The sequence below is a fragment of the Leucopleurus acutus genome, assembly GCF_964270905.1.
Source record: "Leucopleurus acutus genome assembly, chromosome: 8".
In the NCBI taxonomy this organism is placed as follows: domain Eukaryota; kingdom Metazoa; phylum Chordata; class Mammalia; order Artiodactyla; family Delphinidae; genus Leucopleurus; species Leucopleurus acutus.
In genome coordinates, this window is record NC_139151.1 from 49,616,460 (window position 1) to 49,638,383 (window position 21,924).

At 39.3% G+C, this 21,924-nt stretch overlaps 1 protein-coding gene across 7 annotated transcripts in view; it reads right to left on the bottom strand.

The window, feature by feature from the left end:
- ANKRD42 (ankyrin repeat domain 42) overlaps positions 1-21,526 on the bottom strand; it is a 55,289-nt gene extending 33,763 nt beyond the window's left edge. For 3 of the 7 annotated variants that reach the window (XM_082844909.1, XM_082844913.1, XM_082844912.1), the window contains exons 1-6: positions 20,028-21,526; positions 16,366-16,532; positions 8,616-8,723; positions 5,531-5,650; positions 4,539-4,674; positions 283-483 (exon numbers count right to left, since the gene is read on the bottom strand). In XM_082844909.1, the coding sequence (XP_082701035.1) occupies positions 283-483; positions 4,539-4,674; positions 5,531-5,650; positions 8,616-8,723; positions 16,366-16,532; positions 20,028-21,078 (1,783 nt within the window). In that variant the 5' untranslated portion in view covers positions 21,079-21,526. Of the gene's footprint in view, positions 1-282; positions 484-2,580; positions 2,594-4,538; positions 4,675-5,530; positions 5,651-8,615; positions 8,724-15,863; positions 16,045-16,365; positions 17,254-20,027 lie in introns of those variants that run through there. The other 4 variants (XM_082844915.1, XM_082844910.1, XM_082844911.1 and 1 more) reach the window with 4 other exon arrangements.
- Positions 21,527-21,924: the final 398 nt, after the last annotated feature.

Sequence of the window (21,924 nt, forward strand, 5' to 3'; positions counted from 1 at the left end):
TATGTATAGCTGATTCAATTTGTTATAATGCAGAAACTAACACACCATTGTAAAGCAATTATACTCCAATAAAGATGTTAAAAAAAAAGAAGTGTTCATTATATTACATTAATCTCTCTATATTTCTGCTTAAAATATTTCATATAAAGAAGAGAATCTGGATGAATGTGTGGACAATGATACATAACATATTTTAATATAACATGTCTTATAACTCCTTTCTTTTCCTCCTCCATTTATTCTACTTATTAAATGCTAAAACACTTCAGGTTTATTACTTACTTTCTTGATCTTTTGGATCATTTCCTTCATACTCAGCCCCCTGGATAAACTGTAAAATGTTCTGCTTAAAGAACCTCTGGGCTAGGTCCAATACATTTTCTCCATTATCATTGAAGGCTTTCAAAGCTTGGGAGGCACTGCTCATTCTACTGAGTAGGAATTTAAAACAGTGAAGGTGGCCTTCCATGGCTGCTAAGTGAACTATAGGTGAGAGAAAAAATAATAATAATTTAATTTTAAATTGACAATAAAATATCTTGAAAAAAGAAACAACACATTAACTCTAAACCTCCTAGGGAGACAACTATCCCTATCCTATATAACAGAGATGTACTCTGGATGCAAGGATAACAGACCATTTTTCCAGCTTACATGTCCTTACTCAGTCAGCCTTCTAGTCAAGCCACAGCAGTAGATTAAATGGTTGAATAGCTACACTTACTGTGAATGTAGAGAGGCCAAGTGAGGGTCACCAAAGAGCAGGTCTCAGACAATTTTCTTGGAAAGTGAAATCCCAACTGCGCAGCTTATAATTATATGAAAAAAATGCCTTCTATGTAATATAGGTGTTAGATAGATAAATTTATCTTAATATTTTGGAAAAAAGTGGAAGAAATAAACCAAAATAGTCACTATGCAAATAGGGGTGATGTTATTTTTATCACTATGTATTTTGTCACTTTTTCATAAACATTATTTTTATTATAAACAAGAAGACTAGATCAAAACTGCAGACTAAGCACACACACTATCTCACCATTTCTTCTCTTAAATTCTTGAAAATAATAGAAAGATATTTTTTAAAGCCATAAAGGACAAGAAAAACAGACAAGAACACCACGAACAGACAGGAAATGTTAAGGAATCCCTGAAAGAAAATATCAATATAATGAATCAGATTGAGGGACAGCCATAACCCAAAAGCTGCAAAAAACAGGAATGGTTCTGGGGTATTACAAGCTTAGAGGCAATGATCACAAAGAACAAGAGAGCCTTTACACCTCTTGAGAAGTGACTATTTGGGAAAGACTCCAATTTGTATACAAATCTTGGCTCTGGAGAAGTAGGGCAGTGGCCAAGTCACCAGTAAAACTCAGGAGAATCAATTAAGTAACAATGTCCACAAGTAGTTGGCACATGACAGTGTACACTTTCTCAGCTGAACCTTCCACTAAAAAACTCCCTCTGAAAGTTCAGACTCCTCTAACTGCTTACTCATCATATGTATCATAGGCATTTCAAACTTAACAGGTCAAAAACTGAACTCCTTACCCTTTTTGCATACATATTCCTTACACAGCTTTCTCCATCTCAGTTAATGGAAATGCTCTCCTTTCCATGAAGGTCAAGCCAAAAACCCTGGAGCCATCCTTGACTCCCATTTCTGTCACTCCCCACATCTAATCAATCAGCAAATCTTACTGGCTCTATATGTAAAAGATACATAGACCCCAATTACTTCTCATTATCTAGTCCAACCAAACAGTAACCTAAATTATTGCATTAAGCTCCTAACCACTCATGCCCACACCCTCACTACAATCTAGTATTATAAACACAATAGCCAAAATGATGGTTTTAAACATAGATCATGTCACTCCCAAGCTCAAAATGCTTCAATGGCTCTTGTTACCTCTCTGACCTCATCATCTATTACACCCTCACTTCTGTTCCAACCACACTGACTTGCTGTTACTCAAATACGCAAGGCACGACCCTGCCTCAGGAGCTTTACACATTGCTGTTTCATCTTCCTAAAATGTTATTCCCCCAGGATATCAAGACTTGCTCCCTCAACTCCAAGTCTTCACCCAAATGTCACCTCTTCAGTGAAGGCTTCCCTGACTACCCTATTTCAAACTTCATCCCCTGTAACACTCTACTCCCCTTTGCTATTTAATCCAAACACATATCCCTATTTAATACAATATATATTCTGTTCATTCATTTTTATTATTGTCTGTCTCCCCCCTCACCACACACAAAGGCAGAGACTTTTGTCTGTTTTATTTGCAGTGATATCCCCAGCACCTAGGGACTGACACACAGATGCTTAATAAATTTTGAATTAATAGTTTTTAACAGAGAGGTCTGAATATAAGCAGTCTAGTCCTGAGGCCACATTCTTAACCTCTACCTTATACTATTAAAAAATATACTACACATGGTTATAAAATAATGATACATGTTTAAGGAAATAAAAGTTGATTTTTTTTTCAATGAGCGGGCAACAAGAGACTAACAAAGTGATCAGGCAAATTCAATAAAGAACTAAATAAAAATGAAATTCCCCCCTACCTTGTATTGAAGAAAAGTCAATTCCAGGTGGAAATGTGAAAATAAAATAATAAAATTCCTAGAAGATAATATAAAAGAGTGTCTTCATTTCATGAAGACTTTCTGAATTCTGTTAAAAAAAGTCTTTCCTTACCTTTTTTTCACAGGATTCAGAAAGTACTAACCATAAAGGAAGAGCTTATTAAACTGGACTACAGTAAAATGAAAACTTCTATTCATCAAAAGATATCTTAAAAGAATGAAAAGGCAAGACAATAGAATGGAAAGGATACTTAAAAGGAAAAGATACTTGCAACACATGTAAGTGACAAAGAGCTTGTGGTTAGAATATATAAAGAACCCCTACAACTCAATTAGAAAAAAAGAGGAACAACTCAATAAAAAAAAAAAAAAAAAATATGCAGGGCTTCCCTGGTGGCGCAGTGGTTGAGAGTCCGCCTGCCGACGCAGGGGACATGGGTTCGTGCCCCGGTCAGGGAAGATCCCACATGCCGCAGAGCACCTGGGCCCATGAGCCATGGCCGCTGAGCCTGCGCGTCCGGAGCCTGTGCTCCACAGCAGGAGAGGCCACAAACAGTGACAGGCCCGCGTATAGTTAAAAAAAAAAAAAAAGTGCAGAAGCTTCAAACTGGTATTTCACAGAAGAAAATAACTAAACAGCCATTAATCATATGAAATGATGTTCTACATCTCTAGTCATCAGAGAAAATTCAAATTACAACCACAATATTACTATACACTCAAAAGAATGACTAAAACTAAAATAACTGATAGTGTCAAGTGCTGATGAGAAAGTGGAGTAACTGAAAGCCTTAAACACTGCCTGTGGGTGTATAAATTGATAACAACCACTTTGGAAAGTCAAAAGAAGCCACACACAAAAGGACAGCAGCGTATTATTTTATTCCATGGAGTTCAGGAAAAAAACAATACTAATTTTTATGTTGGAAGTCAAGGTAGTGATTAACTTTGGAAGTTGGCAGTAACTAGAAAGAGGACACGAAGGAGACTACCCTGTTTCTTGATTTAGCTGATGGTCACAGAGAAGTGTTCACTTGTGAAAATTTAGTGAGCTGTGCTTTTGAATTGGGCGTTTTTCTGTATGTATATGTCAAAAATAAAATTTTTTTTAAAAAGACTGAGAGTAAAAGAGTTACTTCCAGATACACAAAAATCGAGAGAGTCATACCAACAAACCTTCACTAAATGAACACTAAAGGATGTCCTTCAGAAAGAAGCAAAATGATCCAAGATAGCAGTGTCAAGGGATGGAAGATGAGGGCAGGGAGGAAAGTCAGAGCCAATTATGAAGGCCCAGCATGCCAAGCTAAGTAATCATAGATCCACTGGGATCTAGGGAGTTTTTAATAATCAAAGTGATTATTTTGCCTGGACTTCCCCTTCATTTGTTTGCTACCTAAGATTCCTTTAAGACATAGTTCAAGTATTGTTTCAGTAACCAATCTCACTGTGGTCTAATTCTCTTCTGAACTTCTACAGCACCTCTTAGAACAAGACAGGGTACTTAAGAGTATAGGTCTCAGCTGGCTAGTTGACCGCAGGCTAGACAACTGCAATTAGCAAATTAACTCAAATACACTAGTGTCCACTATCCGTACTATTACTTTTTTAAGTAATCTGTGGGGAAGAGACATATGAAGTTAAAAAACAATAACACTAGAGAGTGGATGAGGGAAACAGCTGGTGGGAAGAGTAAATCCAAGTTTAATTTTGGATATTTCTCTTTTGCTAATATGGTTCCAGAAAAAAAAATCAGTCACATGATGGGTACATAACATAGACATAATATAAGATAAAAAATGTTCATGTCAACATATTTACTACTTTAGTTTTGTTAGGAAATATCAGAATGATGACAGTTCAAATTTCTTAAACATGATCAAACATTGTTAAAGTTTACATTAATAGAAAAACAAAATATTTGCTTTTGCGAATACCTGGAAGGTTTCCATTGTAGTCCACATCTTCTATGCTACATCCCCATTTAATGAGAAGTTGCAGACAGCCAAGCCGCCCATGAAAAGCTGCATAATGCACAGGTTTCCACTCTCTCTTATCAGTCACACTGGGATCCTAGAGGTAACATTCACAAGGACTCAGTTATTTTACGTTTTGTAGGGGAAACACTAAGTCTAGCAGCTTAATTCTGCAAATGAGAATTGGAGGCTGTTCTTAAAACTATAAGGCAAACACTAAATATCATAGAAATATTTACTGCAACCACTGATTTGAACATATGAGCTAATAATATACAAATGAAATTATAAAGTCTTTTAAAAAAGAACATAACTAGCCACATAAAAATCGGTTCTTTTTAAAAAGGAACTTAACTAGTCATTTTACTGGTCACAAGTTCTTGACCAATAAAATGAAAGAGATGGATTCAAATGATCAAATATTATCCTTGGGAGCATAACCAAAGAGTTAATGAAAAAATATTTAACTCTTATAAGAAGTTACTTTTTACAGCCACTGGGTAATATTAAAAATAAATATCACAATAAATGAAATTTCTGGAGGTATAAATCACTTTCTAAATTAGTGTATGAAATAAGAGTTACCAAAGAAACAGGTAAACACACAGCAAGTCAGAAAGATTTACAATCCCTGGTTAAGATGTGTCTGGAAGCTTCAGAATCTTCCCTGTTAAACTCTGAACTGACATGAAGAATTCATAGCCTCTGAAATATTTTGTACCACTAAGCTGTTTTTTTTGTTGTTGTTGATGATTTATCTAAATTATTGCTCCCATGTTTAAAGATAGAAAAGCTAAAGAGAGAGATCAAATTACTTCCTCAAAGTCACATAAGGGATTTACAAAGTCAGGAAGAGATAACCAGACCACCAAATGTTAGTCCATATGATATGGACTGTATGGACTATAGTCCATATCATTATACATTCTCACTTATTAACAGGAATCCCTCACCACTCCACTTCGGAGCATTATTTGTAAAGTGAAAGAATGTCCGTGTGTTGTCGCAAGGTGTAAAGGAGTGCATCCACGATCATCTTGAGCTGCCAGATTAGCTCCATTAATTATAAGAGTCTGAAAGTAGAGACATAAGAATGAGTTTATATGAAGATAGATGTTAAATCATAAATGCAGATGCAGATTATTTAAAGGCAAGGAATTTGTTAACCTATAGCTAAGCTATTATGTAAGTTCTTACATATGTGCTACACACAAAGTGTGAGAAATTCTTAGTTAGTCCTAAGAAAATGCTTGAGATCCTTTTTAACATTGCCTAGGAGACATGTATACCCAATTTCACATTCTGATTTGAGCATGTACATACAATTTATAAAACAAACTTTTCATGAGCACAGATTAACAACCATTAAGTTAAATAATTTAATGCTAAGCTAATAAAATTGAAATTTAAACTTCCTCTATTTCAAAAGCAGAATCTTTTATTAACTGGGTTTTGAATACAATAAAAGGATTTCATTACTAAAGTAACCAGTTCTAAACTCCAAATCAAAATTCTAATGGCATCTGAGGAGATTCCATCTGAATTTACAATTCGCTCAATTTCTGTACATGGGTTATATCATATACACAACACACCCCTTTATATAATATACAGAGTAATTGGTTTAAAAAATTATTAGCAAATATTTTTCAGTTTTATCTCCCTCAGACTTTTTTTCTTTTAACCAGGCTATATTTACCAGCATCTCAGCAAAAGTTTACTTAGTCATAATTCCTACCAAGAGTTTTAGGAAGAACAGTATCCATAATTTTGCCTGACTCCCATTAACAAACTAGTCAATAATCATCACAAACCATACACTGAGTGCTTACTATGTCACTACAAAGAATATGAAGATATATCAACTTAGGGAATTAGGACATATGTAGAGACAAAGACAATCAACTATACAAAGCAGTCCTTGGTAAGTAACAACTACAAAGTATAGTACCCCAAAGCATCACAAAAGCTCTAAGAATGAAGAGATCACTTTGGGGAACAGAAGGACAATCAAGGGAGAGGGAGTGGGTTAAACTAATGCTTAGAGGAAGGAAAGCAACAAGTAAAGCTTCATTTGACCCTGATGTCCCCTTAAGTTACTATTGTATTTGCTCCTTCCTTTCACTGCCTACTTTTCAAATACCTCAATGCCTCGACTTCAAATCCACCTGCAAATTGGGTGCTGTCCCTATCACTGCATAGAAATATAGCCAACCTCTCCCTATAGAGAGTTCTCTAGTTCAATGGCATTTCCTTAAGTGCTATTCCCCTTAGTTTTATTCTGTAAGTGATACTCTGCCTGACTTCAACTTCTTCCTTCATTTGCACAGCGCTAATGGGTCCTGACTCTCTATCTCTCTTTCTCCTCTGAATTCCTTACTCATTTCGCTGCTTCCTCCCATCCCTACTAGTAACATTTTTCACCATTCAATCCTCAGTACTCTGTACTCTTCTCTAAGCTTTATTACTCCTGAAATCTTTGTCACCAGTGTCCTTTTCAACTGCCCTGTCCTTCGGCACCCGAATGACCTATAGGCACCTTAAACTCAACATGGGCCAAAGTTGAACTCAACATCCTTCCTCCCGAACCTCCCCTGCCTTTCAGATGTCCCTATCTATAGTGCCATAATTATCTGTCGTTCTGACTCAAAACCTTACAGTCTCACTACTTTGCCAATGCCTGCTATGCAAGATGTTTTAAATAATTTTCTTTGTTTCCCACTGCCACCAACTAATCTCACCCTCTATGGTTAGTGATAATATCAAAAGTCTCTGATTATCTTGCTTCCAAACACCCTCTTCATCCTACATAATCCTGGATACATCTTGCTAGAATAATTTCCTGAAATATTGTTTTCATTACTACATTCCCCTGTTAATGTCTATGTGCATGTGTGTGTATGTATGTATGTGTGTGTGTATATACATATATATACACACAGATACATTTGTATAGTATACATATAAAATTCTCTTTCCTATACAAATGAATCTTTATTCTATTCCTAAGACATTTTACAAGTCTGGCTTTATCTAAACTTAGTTCAGAACAAATCATCTACACTCAGTCAAACTCATATAATGGTATATTCCTTGAACACACTTCATTTTTCCAATTCAAAGATTTCACATAGAATTACAGCATAAAGGTTAATGGGACAAAGTCTAGGTTCAAACCCTGGCTTTGTCACTAACTTAAGCAACGAACTTAACTCTCTGAATCTGTTTCCTAATCTACATGAAGGGAAACTCTTAAGATTATTGTATTAAATGAAGTGATGCATGGGAGACGGTGATTGACACATACAAAGTGCTCAATAAATTAAAATCATTATTTTTATTTGCTCCTGACACCGTCCCTACCTACAATGCTTCTTCACTACTTATCTTTTTAAAATCAACCCATTCTTTTAGGATTAGCTGAAGTTTCATTTCCTCCATTTATGATTCCCTTATCTTCTCTTAAGTTCTACAGTTTTTCTCATCTATACTTTTCATGAGAACCTTACTCAGAGACTGTGATTTGTACTGTTTTGTAACTCACTGAGTAAAGCTACTGTCATTCCCAATAGAATCTCAGGCTTCTTATAGGCAGGGACTGTTTGCTTATATGATTTTGTATTCCTCGAAGCTCCAGTCCATTTCACAACATTGATTAAGTCTATTTACTCTAATAAACTAGATCCTGCCACATATTAATGTATAACTCTGGCCAGGAAATACATTAAATGAGGAATTTTAGGCATGGCAAGCTATAAAGAAGATAATCTGGGCATGACTATGACATCCCTTAAAACAACCCAAACAGATAGCCAACTGCTTTAGAGATAATATAATTTCCGATCTTATACAATCTGTCTGAGTAACAGTTGGTACCAAAATATGAGTCCTGGAATCCAGTAAGTTTTTGTTTAGAACACAGAACTACTAAGTCTATGGGATCAAATTATTAGAATAAAGGCAATAGCCCAACAGAACTATGCTAAAGTAATTAAACTTATTGAATTTTTTAAAAAAAGTAACCAAAGTTATTATTACCTGCATGCAAGCATCCTGTCCCCTGATGGCAGCTATGTGAGCTGCTGTCCAACCTCTCATGGTTGCTCGTGAGAGATCAGCTCCATGCCAGAGGAGCCAATGAAGACACTACATTAAGAAAATACCCATGTTAACCATGTTAGCAGATATTTTTAACATTTTTGTATCTTTAAAGTTAGTCTATCATCATGAAATACTACAGCCTGAGAAGCATCATAAGTGAATGAGGGGGCCAGGTATAAGAAAAACAAAAGCATAAGCACAATGATATGGTAACCCACATTTGGCCTTACTGTTGGGTAAACAATATGGAGTGGTAGGAGCTATGGCAAACTGGAGACCACATTCCCTGTCCATAAGGTGAAATACTACTCAATTCCAGCCAGTTTTTGCAGTGAGTGAAATGCTGGTCCATATCTTACGTTTGACCAATACTCTGCAAGCCAAACAAAACACATCTGTGGTCAAATTCACTCAACGGCTGCCAATTTACAATCTCTGCCATAGATCTTTAAATGGGTCCAGAAACTTCTGTATCAGAGAAGACACTGTAATTCTGATGATACTTTCTAAGAAAATAAGTGCATATTAAACAAAGTGAGGGAGTAAAACACATCTTCATTTAAGATTTTTTTAAATTAACTTAAGTCTCAATATAATTCAGTACTAGAGGTCTGTGACACATATAGTGTTACTCTCTTTATATATTCAAGTTTGTAGATTCTACCTTAAAGAAGTTTCTTTCTTTATAAAAAAATTGATTGTATCATTGGGATACACTGTCACATCAATCACTGCGATATCATTTTTTGAAAAGGCTAATCATTTAGGTATCATTTGCCTGTCATGGAGATTAATGGCCAATAAAATATGGGGAGGGGTGGAGTTGAACCTCACTAATAATCACAGTAAGTCATTCATTTACTCAACAAATATTTATGGAGAACCAACTATATGCTAACACTGTACAGGTACTGGAGAATAAAACCACTGTAAACATTCATGTACAAGTTATTTATCTCTCTGGGGTAAATATGCAGAAGTGAGATTTCTGGGACACAGGTAAGTATATGTTGTTTAACTTTATAAGAAACTGCCAAACTGTTTTCCAAAGTGACTGTACCATTTTACATTTCTACCAGCAGTGTATGAGAGTTCTAGTCGCTCCATATCCTTGTCAATACTTGGTATTATCATTTCTCTGGGTTATGTTTTTGTTTTTGTTTTGCCATACTAACCGGTGTGTAGTGACACCTAATTGTGGTTTTAATTTGCATTTCCCTAATGGTTAATGATGTTGAACACTTTTTTCATCTGCTCATTATCATCCACATGTCCTCTTTGAGAAAGTGTCTAATGAAGTCATTTGCCCATTTTTAATTGGGTTGTTTTCTTACTACTGAATTGTGAGAGTCTCATATATTCTGGCTACAAGTTCTTAGTCATATTTATGATTTGCAAAGATTCTCTTCAATGTTTTCTTCTAGAAGTTTTAGAAGGTTAAGTTTTACATTTGTTTATCATATGCTTTCAGTACATTTTTACATATGGTACCAAGTATGAGTTGAGGCTCATTTTCTTACGTATGACTGTCCAACTGTGCCAGCACCATTTAATAAAAATACTATCTGTTCTCCATTAGATTGCCTCTGCATCTTTGTCAAAAATCAACTGACCAATCAGCAGGTCTTCAGAAATGACTAAGTGAGGAGGTTGGTAAATCCTCCCCAAGAAGCAATGACAAAGCTAGACAAAGTTGTCAAAAACAACCATTTAGGGAATTCCTTGGCAGTCCAGTGGTTAGGTCTCCGAGCTTCCACTGCAGGGGGCACGGGTTTGATCCCTGGTTGGGGAACTAAGATCACACATGCTACGTGGTGCGGCCAAAAAAACCATTTAAAGACTCTGGAAGGCATACAACAAAATGAGAAGCATTTATTCAAGAAAAATCTACTGATTCTCAGTTAGAACAGAGAGAGCCTGTGGCAGAGTAGCCTGGGACTACAAGGATCCTTACCCGCAGCGTCATGATGCATAAGTTCTACCCAGGTGGACAGCTCCACTGCCCTGCTGGAGGGACTGAAAAGTCCATGCCCAGGCACATTTTCAAAAACAATTCTAATCCTCAGTGGCAACAATTTAGGAAAGCCAACATCAGAGCTAGCCTGAAGTCGTGATACTTGTTGGGGCAAACAACAAAACTAAAAACCACCTAGAAAATTGACAGAAAAATACAAGAAATGAGACAGCCAAAGTGGGCCTTGCTAAGATTCCACTTATCCCTTGTGATATAAAAAGCTGTGTACATGTACAAAGTCACTCATACTCAGGAAAGACTGAAGAGGTCCCAAGTTGGCTAGACATTCTTGGCTAGACATAATGCCTTGAAAACACAGGGGAAAAAAAAAAAAAAAAAAGCCAGGCTGACTTGTAAACTGCTTGGACTTTGGAAACATTCCCCAAACCATACACAGATCTATCAGCAAAAGATGGACTCCTTACTGGCTCAAGGTATTTAGGCACAACCTCTGATTAATCACTGGCTGATCACTAAGCTATGCTGACCCAGGGGTGACCCCTATGAAGCCAGGCTTAAAAATAAAAACAAGAGGGGAATTTCCTGGCAGTCCAGTGGTTAGGACGCCATGCTCCCACTGCAGGGGGCAAGGGTTCGATCCCTGGTCTGGGAAGATCCCACATGCCGTGGAGCAACTAAGCCCCTGTGCCACAGCTACTGAAGCCCCCATGCCTAGAGCCCATGCTCCGCAACAAGAGAAGCCACCGCAATGAGAAGCCCACGCACCACAACGAAGAATAGCCCCCACTCGCCACAACCAGAGAAAGCCCGTGCGCAGCAACAAAGACCCAACGCAGCCTAGAATAAATAAATAAATATTAAATAAAAAGGATATATATATGTATAACTGAGTCACTTTGCTGTACAGCAGAAATTAACACAACATTGTAGATCAACTATACTTCAATAAAATTTTTTAAAAAAGAATTCTAATATCAAAGTTATTGTGAGGAATAGACAATATACTTTGTCAATACATACCAAAACTCAAGGCACCTAATAAATACTAAGCACTGCAAAAAATAAAAATAAAATGTCCAGTTTTGAAAATGTCCAAACTAAAAAATTATGAGACATACAAAGAAAACAAGAATGTATAACACATACACAGGAATAAAAAGGAATCAATAGAAACCATCTCTGAGGTACTTCCCTGGCGGTCCAGTGGTTAAGACTCCACACTTCCAATGCAGTGGGCACAGGTCCCATCCCTGGTCAGGGAACAAAGATCCCACATGCCATGAGGTGTGGACAAAAAAGAAAAAAGAAAAAAAAAGGAAACCATCTCTGAGAGGGCCCAGATGCTCAGCTCAGAAAGACTTCAAAGCAGCTATTACATATAGCGTTAGAGAACTAAAAGAAATTATTTTTTAAAGAATTTATGTTGGGACTTTCCTGTTAGCACAGTGGTTAAAAACCCCCCTGCCAATGCAGGGGGCACCGGTTGGAGCCCTGGTCCAGGAAGATCCCACATGCTGTGGAGCAACTAAGCCTGTGCACCACAACTACTGAGCCCACGTGCCACAAGTACTGAAGCCCGCACACCTAGAGCCTGGGCTCCGCAACAAGAGAAGCCACCACAATGAAAAGCCTGCGCACTGCAACAAAGAGTAGCTCCCGCTCGCTGCAACTAGAGAAAGCCCGCATGCAGCAATGAAGACCCAATGCAGCCAAAGAAATTAATTAAATTTTAAAAATTTATGTTTAATGAATTAAACAAAAATATGATGACAATGATTCATCAAATAGAAAATAAAGAGACAGAATTAAAAAAAAAAAGAAAATTCTGAAGGTGCAAAGGTATATCTGAAATAAAAGTTTACTACAGGGGCTCAAAAGCTGATTTCATCTGACAGGAGAAAAAAAATGAAGTCTAACAAAGCACAATTTTCACCAGCTGTTAATTTAGTGATCATTTTATACTACCAACATAGTACCATGAGTCTTAAGAAATTTCAGAAAGGATAACAAAATGTAAAGGTATTAATGCAGTACTCAAGTAGAGAATTAGGAAATGATCCTCAAATGGGAAAGTAGAAAGTCGCCAAAACCTTTTGATTTAGATTTATTTTTGTTAAAATTTAACAAACATTTCTTGAACAGCTGCTATGCACTATGCTTATACAGTAAAAATATAAATTTAATTCAACAAATTCATCAATACAACAAACATTTATTGGGAACCCGCAATGTGACTCTAATATGCCAGACACTATGCTAGATGCTGTGGGAAAAAAGATAAATAAAATCCAAATGGTACCTTCAAAGAGCTCAAAATCTATTGTTTTTATTTTTGTTTTTTTGCGGTACGCGGGCCTCTCACTGTTGTGGCCTCTCCCGTTGCGGAGCACAGGCTCCGGACGCGCAGGCTCAGTGGCCATGGCTCACGGGACGAGCCGCTCCGCAGCATGTGGGATCCTCCCGGACCGGGGCACGAACCCGTGTCCCCTGCATCGGCAGGCGGACTCTCAACCACTGCGCCACCAGGGAGGCCCCAAAGAGCTCAAAATCTAACAGAGAGGGACTGCCCTGGTGGTCCTGTGGTTAAGACTGCGTGCTCCCAATTCAGGGGGCCTGGGTTCGATCCGTGGTCAGGGAACTATATCCCACATGCTGCAACTAAGACCCGGCACAGACAAATAAATAAAAAATAAATAAATAAATTTTTTTTTATAAAAGAATATTAAAAAATATCTAACAGAGAATGCAATTCAATGTGATAAATACAATTTTTTAAATGTGTATAAAATTGAGGGAAAAGTTGCTAGTTGGAGGATACTGAGGGGGGAAACACAGAAGGCCCTGCCAAGTGGGTGCTACCTGACCTGGATTTCAACAAGCTAACCACTGGGAAGAGGTGAGACCAGCCAGATGAAACGGCATGTACACAGTCTATGATAATATGAAACAGTGGACTAGTTTGGGAAATGAGAGTAGTCACCAGTACTGCAACATGAAACAAGTCTGATGGGAGATGAGGTTGGAGAGGTAAGTCTACCATATTAAATAGCTTAAACTTCATCCTACAGGGTATAGAGAGTCACTACAGGGACTTAAGGAAGGTTTTAAGTAATAGCAGATTTTTGTTTTAGAGCAATAATTTTGTATGCCCGTTATGAACTAGAAGTAGACAAGAGAGGAAAGAAGGAAATCAAGTAGCTCTAAGGCAGTGGCTATGAAGGTGTAAAGGACAAATTTGAGAGACAAAGATGGAACAGAATCAACTGACTTAGGGATCAGTTCTCACTACATCAATGTGCATCATGAAGCACTTGACCTAGACAAATGCCGATACTGTGTTTTGCTTCTGTAAAATCCTGAGACAACTCAATATGATGCAAAGGACATTAGCCTGGAAAACTAAGAAAGGGAGGGAAAAGAATAACTGTTTAGTTTTAGACCAACTAAATTTAAGATGCCAGTCAGATATGTATGAGCTGTTGATAAGCGCCGGATGCAGAAACCAGAATTCAAATTCTGGAGAGAAAGCGAATCAATGAATTATTATGTAGAAGTGATTAAGCCAAGGAAGTCTAAAAATGGCCTGGAGAGAGAGTGTAAAGTTGAAGAGAGACACCCATTGGCAAGGGCATGAAGAAAACCACTAATTTTAGAGAAGGCAGGGTAGGTTAATCAGAGAAGCTGAAAAGATCCCAGGAAAGAGATGAAATAAATGGTATAGCAACAAGTCCTATCTTATTTCAAATATGGCAGAGTAAAATCAGTATTTCCTCCTCTCTTCAAAATCATTTAAAAAATTTAAAAAAGAGCAAGAAAACCCCATCTTTGATGAAGCTAGGAGATATCTGAAACTACAAAACAGATGGGAAAGCTGCCAAAATATAGATCAAACAGGAATGTGGGAGCAAACACCAGAGAAAATCCCCACGCAGGGCTGCAAGCACAGAAAGACCCGTCAAGGCACATTTCTCCCAGGTGAGAGGAAGCCACTAAAAGGCCAAAGCAAAAACCCCTACAGTTCAAGTGGGGCACACAAACTGGTGCAGAGAGATTCTTTGGACCAGATTTGGTTCCAAAAAGCAGAAAAGCCCAAACAAAGAAATCACACAGAGGAGCCATATTCATAGAAAGCAGACTCTGTTTGTGTGGCAGGGAAAAAAGAGAGTTGCATAGTGAATAGACCTACTGCAGCCTACAGACTGGAGAAATGTAATAGCTAAAATAAGCTCCCCACACACAACCATGAATTGTGAGAAAAATTCCAGTTGGCTTTGCACACAGCCCAAGGATAAGAAGTTGTGCATACAAATGAACTTATCTATGAAACACAAACAGACTCACAGACATAGAGAACAGACTTGTGGTTGCCAAGGGGGAGGGGGGTGGGAGAGGGTGGATTGGGAGTTTGGGATTAGCAGATGCAAACTATTATATACAGAATGGATAAACAACAAGGTCCTACTGTACAGCACAGGGAACTATATTCAATATCCTGTGATACACTATAATGGAAAAGAATATGAAAAATAATATATATACATACGTATAACTGAATCACTTTGCCATACAGCGGAAATTAAGACAACACTGTAAATCAACTATATTTCAATAAAATAAATTAATAAAAAAAGAAGTTGTGCATAAAAATATTCACTAAACACTGCTTGTACTAGTGAAAAATTGAAACCAATGAAATATCCATCAATCAAAAAAATCGATAAATTCTGATATTCATCTAAGAATAGACTATTACAACATGGCTGAAAGGAATGAACTAGAGTATATATATGTAACCACATCGTTAAAATTCAAAAACACATTGTTGAACAAAAAAAGCAAGCTGCAGAATGATACAAATAATATGATGACATTTATATAAAACATGTTCTTTAAAACAGTGATATAATCATATGTAATAACAGCATAAAACATATATGGTAATAATAAACACCAAATTCAGGGTAATAGTTATCTCTGGAGTTGGAAGGAGAGAAATGACACCTGGGAGGGGTGCTCAGGGACTTCAAATGTATCTGTGATACTCCATTTCTTTTCCAAAAATATGAAGCAACTACAGCAAAAATATTAGGATTTCATACAGCCAGGTATGCATTACGTTATCCTCTGCAAGTTACCCTGTATGCTTGCCTTAGGAACCCAGCTGCCACCCTGTGAGGAAGCACAGACTAACCCACATGTGGGGACCTCACAAAAAGACCCCCGTGGAGAGGGATCAAGGGGCGCAGTCTACAACCAGCATCTACTACCAGATGTCTGCATGAACAAGCCTTCAGAAGATTCCAGCCCTGGCTTTTAAATCTTCTAGGTGGAGCCCCAAACATCATGGAGTAGAGACAAGCTGTCCCTGAAATCCAAATTCCTGGTTCACTCCTGAGCATAAATAAATAGTTATTTTATACCACCAAGTTTTAGGATAACTTATTACTAAGGTAACCAGAACACCCAAATGTTAGACTGAACTGAAAAGAAAAATATTTGTATATAAATGTATAACTGAATCACTCTGCTGTACAGCAGAAATTAACACAACATTGTAAATCAACTATACTTCAATAAAATAAATTTTTTTAAAAAAAGAAAAGAAAAATATTTTCAGTGCCTAGCATAAGGCCTCAGTCCTGTTTGCTAAATTTACAAAACTGTCAACAGCGCTAAACTTACCTCAGTTTAATAACTTATATAGTTTCTTACCTCCAAACTGCCAGAATGTGCTGCCCAATGTAAAGGGGTAAGTTTATGGAGAACGTCAACTTCATTAATGCTGGTACCACGTTCTACTATTTTTGAAAGCTGCTTTACATCTCCAGTGCGTACTGCATCATGTATGCTACCAAAATGCACTTTCTTCCTGGCACCCACTGAAAAACAAAATTGCTTAAAATATATTACAAAACTAAAAAAAGACTAAAGCAACGACTGAACTGAAAGTACAAAATCACTTTGGCTTTCCAAATAATTTACTACAAAGATGTTTGTGATTAACATCTTAATCTGACTTCAATTTCAGCTCTAATATGTAAAGAGCACGGACGTTGTCACCCCCATCCATACAGGAAAAAAGCAGAACAAACAAAGTCAACAACTTTTCTTGCACTCATCAAAGAATTGAGGTCTCGGGGCAAACGGCCACCCTGAATTTGGAGAGACAGGCAAATACAGAGAAACACAGTCAAGTTCAGCTTACCTGGAGCAGAAGTCACTAGAACCATAAGCTTCTAAAAGCACTTAAATAGTAATTTTGACAAATTGCTGGGGACTGGGTATGTAGTAGCCTAACAGTGAGAAACTCCTCGGGGCCATAGTCTTAGGAGGTCCCCTCATTTTCATAGATTTTACCTTCAAAACGCCACCAGGTTATCACTGTGAAAAACCAAGAAAAATCACTTCATGTCTTTGGTAAAGGGGGAGAGAGGTAACCATTTTGAAATCTGCCCAGCTATTCTCTGTAACAAAGGCCTACTCTCCAGTGAAAAAGACTTTACCAGAACCTTATCTCACATAGGCAGATATATTTTACTAATATTTTTCATATCTTCCTCATATGTCCTACACTAAGAAAGGAATGGCAGGTCACAATTTTTACTTCATACATTCTAGCGTCTTATATTTTATAATATAATGTTCCAAACATCAAGACTGGATTGTCAGCCTTACTGTACCGTGAAATATTTTAATGTGCATTGTGAACCAGAAGTAATAAAAGTATCTAAGCACGAACAGACAGTTGTTGGAGAAGGAAGAAGTAAATAGTTCAATCAAAGCATTTCCTAAACCAAACAAACAGGCACAATTCCTGAACTCAAATTGTTTTGAAAAGAACTCACCAACACCTCTGGCAGATAATCTATGCAGCCTTGTATTACTATTTATATCTATGTATATGTCCTCTCTCCACAATTAGCATGTTAATTTCTTGACAGCTGAAATCATTTCTTATACCAACCCTTAGCAAAATGCTATGCATTTTACTCAAAAGTCCTTTGAGCATGTACCATATGCCAGGCGCTATGATAACACAATGAATAGACATGGATTTAAGACATTTTCTTTCTACTGACACTTTAAAATCTATTGGGATAAATTCGATGAAATCGAAAACCTGACAGTAACATCCTAAGAGATTACAGGTAAAATAAAGGTGGAGGAGGAAACACTCGAGCAAGTCTTTGAAGAACAATTAAGATCTATGCATACTGGAAAGAGAGTAAGGAAGCACCCCGAGAAAACCAAACCACTTGGTAAATGTTTAATGATGTTAATCCCCTAGGTCAGACCTTCATTACTCTCCTTTATGTTTGTTTTTTTTATATTTTGGCCATGCCGTAAGGCATGTGGGGTCTTAGCTCCTCGACCAGGGATCGAACCCGTGCCCCATGCAGTGGAAGCACGGAGTCTTAACCACTGGACCTCCAGGGCCTTCCATTATTCTCCTTTAAATTAGTACTGCAAATGACGTTCTACCCACTCTAATACATTTTATACAGGGACGCTCTAATCCATCGTATACAAGGACACTATTCTGATCACTTCATTCCTCCACTCTGAACTGCTTCTGGTTATCCACTGCTAGTCTAGAGAACCAAATCCAAGCCCTCAGTATGACAGTCTATGCCCTCCCATAATTTGGCTCCATCTAATTTGACAGCCTTTTTTCTCACCACATTCCGTTCCAATTTATTCATTCATCCACCCATCTATCCACTCAACATTAATCTGGTATCTACCATAAGGATAAAAAGCTAAGACATGATCTCTATCCTCAAGGGACTCACAGAGATATACAAACACAATTACAAAACAATGTAGTAAGAGCAATGACAGAAATATTCATAAGAAGTTATGAAAGCACAGAAGACTTCTAACTTAGCTAGGGTAGGAGGGAAGGAGAGCAGAGAAAGATTCCTAGAGAAGGTAACACCTAAGATGAATCTTCAAGGATTAGCAGGAATTTGCCAGGTGAAATGGATGTGGGGAAAGGCATCCTGGACAGGTCAAGAAACTATAAAAATACCCACCCTATTGTTGAAGCATAAAGTGGAAGGAAAAGAGGCTAGAATTAGACAAGAGGCAGGCTGTGCTGGAACTTGCTGAACTTGAGCAGAGTGGGGAGTCATTGAGGGATTTTAAGCAGAAGAATAAGAATGATCAGATTTGTAATGCTTTGTATATGGCTGGCTGCAGTAAGGCGAATTCACTGAGCAAAGCGCAAGAGTATAGACTCAAGGAGACCATGTAGGAAGATATCTACAGTAGTCTATACCAGAGAGGTTGAGACCCTCAGCCAAGTGAATGGCAGTAGGAACAGAAAAGGAGACAGATTCAACATGTATTAAGGAAGCAGGATGAATTGAACTTGGATGGATATAGTGGGTGAAATAAGGGAAAAGTAACGGGACAACTCCAAGGTGTCTGGCTTAGTTACATAAGTGGTGTACTGCCACTGAGACAGCGAACACGAAAGGACAGAGAGGGCATATGAATACAAAATTATATTCTGAATGTGTTGATCTTGAGGTGCCCATGGAAGAGTTCCAGAAAGGAGTTGTACATATGAGTCTACAGCTCCAGTGAGAGGCCTGGAGTTGAGTTCTCAGTGTTAGCTGTGTCTCAGTATTAGGCAGCTTTTTCTGATCCCCAACCTCACCCTATACTGGAGCCAACGGCTCTCTATTCTTCTTTATAGCATTCATCACACCAGTAATTACTTGCTGAGTATTCATCTTCCCCACTAGAAGGAAGGAATGTGCCTGTCTTCTTTGCTTACATATCCTTAAGACAAAGCACATAATAGGCACTCAATAAATATTTACTGGATGACTGAATGAATAACAGATTCCGGGGTCGTCACTAGGGTTGAAGCCATAGTACATGACAAGGAAAAAAGCACTAATGATGGCACTATCCAAGGGAAAAAGCAACGTTTTAAAAAGAGGATAGAAGAAAATTCAGGGTAGATAAGTAGATAGATAGGTAGGTAGGTAGATAAATAGATAGATAGAGTCAGCAGAGTGGAAGGAAGAAAATGAGATAAGTCTAACATTATCTCCAGAGTCAAATGCTGCAGAGACGGTAGAACTTAAAAGGGTCCATACATTTTAACAAGAGTTGATGTCAGCTGGGAACGAAGTCTCAGGAATGCGCGCAGATAGAAAAATAAAAAAGGAAGTAAAGCTGAAATGAGGAAGGATGGGGGCCAGGTGAGCAGCTCTGTGACCTACTGAAAACAGATCAATTAAGGGAAATGAGGAGTGACAGGTGAGAAAGGGAACTGCCAGAAGGGGCGAAGCTCCTGTGAGCTGAAGTGAGAAAAGGAGTGTGGCAGAGATGAGGGCCAGTGAAGTAATCTGACTCACACGGGGTCGCAGTCTCCGTGCAGAAGGTGAAGGGGCCTGAACCGGACACCCCGGGCATGGTGCGACCCCTCGGACTCCGGGGAGGAGTCGAGTCCAGGCCCCTGCTGCTGCGGCGGTCTTCGCTCGCTGTCACCCACGAGCCAGTGCAGCAGCGTCTGTCTTCCTCGTCGTCGCTAGGCCCGGGGACGCCGTCCTCCGTCGTTCTCTCCCAGGAGCCCCGGCAGCGGGAACCTTCGTCTTCGCTTTCTCTCTCCCAGAAGCGGCGGCGGCTGGCGTCTTCGCTGACGCTCACGACGGAGGAGTCGCTGGCCACGTAGCCGCGGTCTTCACTCACCCCCTCCTCCCAGGAACTGCTGAGGCTGCGGCCGCCATCCACACTTCCGCCCTCCCAAGAGCCACTGAGGCGGCGGCTGTGGTCGTCACTGCCTCTCTCCCCAGAGTCGCTGGTTCGGGGACCCCGGAGCTCCCTGACTCCCTCCCAAGTCCCACTGAGATGGAGGCCGCGGTCTTCTCTGACCGTTCCCCCGGAGTCACTAGTGGGGTGGCTTCCGACTTCACTTAAACTCACGTCGCTGCTGCGGTCTCCCCTTACTCTCTCCCAAGAGTTGCTGGGACGGTGGCCACGGTCTCCCCTGACTCTCTCCTGAGAGACACTGCGACGGTGGCCCAGGTCTTCACTGACCCTTCTTGAGTCATTGCGGGAGAAGCGGACGTCTTCACTTGCTCTTCCCGTCGGTACCCTGCAGCGGTGGTCGCTGCCTTCACGGATTCCTTCCCTGTCTTCGCTACGACTAAAGCCCTGGCCTTCGCTAACTCTTTCCCTGGATTGGTCGCCGCGATGGCCGTGCAGGCCGTTTATCCTCCACACGCGATGGCTGGTGCGGCGGCCGCCGTCTTCGGTTGCTACTCCCCGCGATTCACTGTGGCGGCGGCCGCCGTCGGCAAGTACCCTCTCCTCTAAGTCGCTTTCCAGCGTCCCGACTCCAGCCGTTGCAGCGATGGTGGAGCCGTCGCCTTGGAAATGAGTAAACTTCCGGCGTGCTGCGGTCATTTCCGCTCCCTCGCGGTCGTGCGTCACTTCCGGCTTCTCTGCAAATTTATTTTTTGTTTGTTTGTTTTTTGTTTTTTAACCTCTAAGCTTCTCCTCTAGAGATTGTGGAATGGACCGATTTTCGATGAAGTTCCGCTCGGTCTCACATTCAGCCTGTCTAGGCCCCGCCTCTATAACGGCCTGGCATAGGTCGCGCCCGCCGTGGCTCGGCGACGCACGTGGAGACTCCAGGACTGCAGTCGATGTAGGTGACCTGCGTGTGTGCCTCGGGCCGGGCAGGGCCTTTTATCCTCGGCAAACCGAGTGTCATTTTTCAGTGCTGGTTGGAGCATTGGAGAAAATATATTCTTACCCTATTATTTCATAAGTATGGACAAAAGACCTAACGGAGGAGTTAGCAGCTGCAGCGCTATCATTGTTGCGTGTTACTACTGCCAGGCTCTTTGATAATCGCTTGGTACTAATTCTCACACTAATTTTGTAAGGTAGGTGTTATCCCCATTTTACAGGTGAGGAGATTCAAGGTATCAGTAATTTGCTAAGATCCAACAGCAGGTAAGTTGTGAAGCCAGTATAAAAACAGGTCATCAGTCAAAAGGCTGCACCAGGTCTCCTGACTCCAAGGTTCCTTTCACTGTAAAATGTTTACTTTCAACATTTTGGCCCAGATCTTTTTCTGCAAGCCTACTGCATAACGTGTATTCTTCCATTCATATTTATAGCAAATATATGGGTCAGGTCTTGTGCTAGCAGTTGAAAATACAGAAATTAGAATTCTCTGCCCTCCAAGGGCATCACCCACCTTGATTCTCCTTTTACCCTGTTTTTTCCTATCCTTTTGCCACA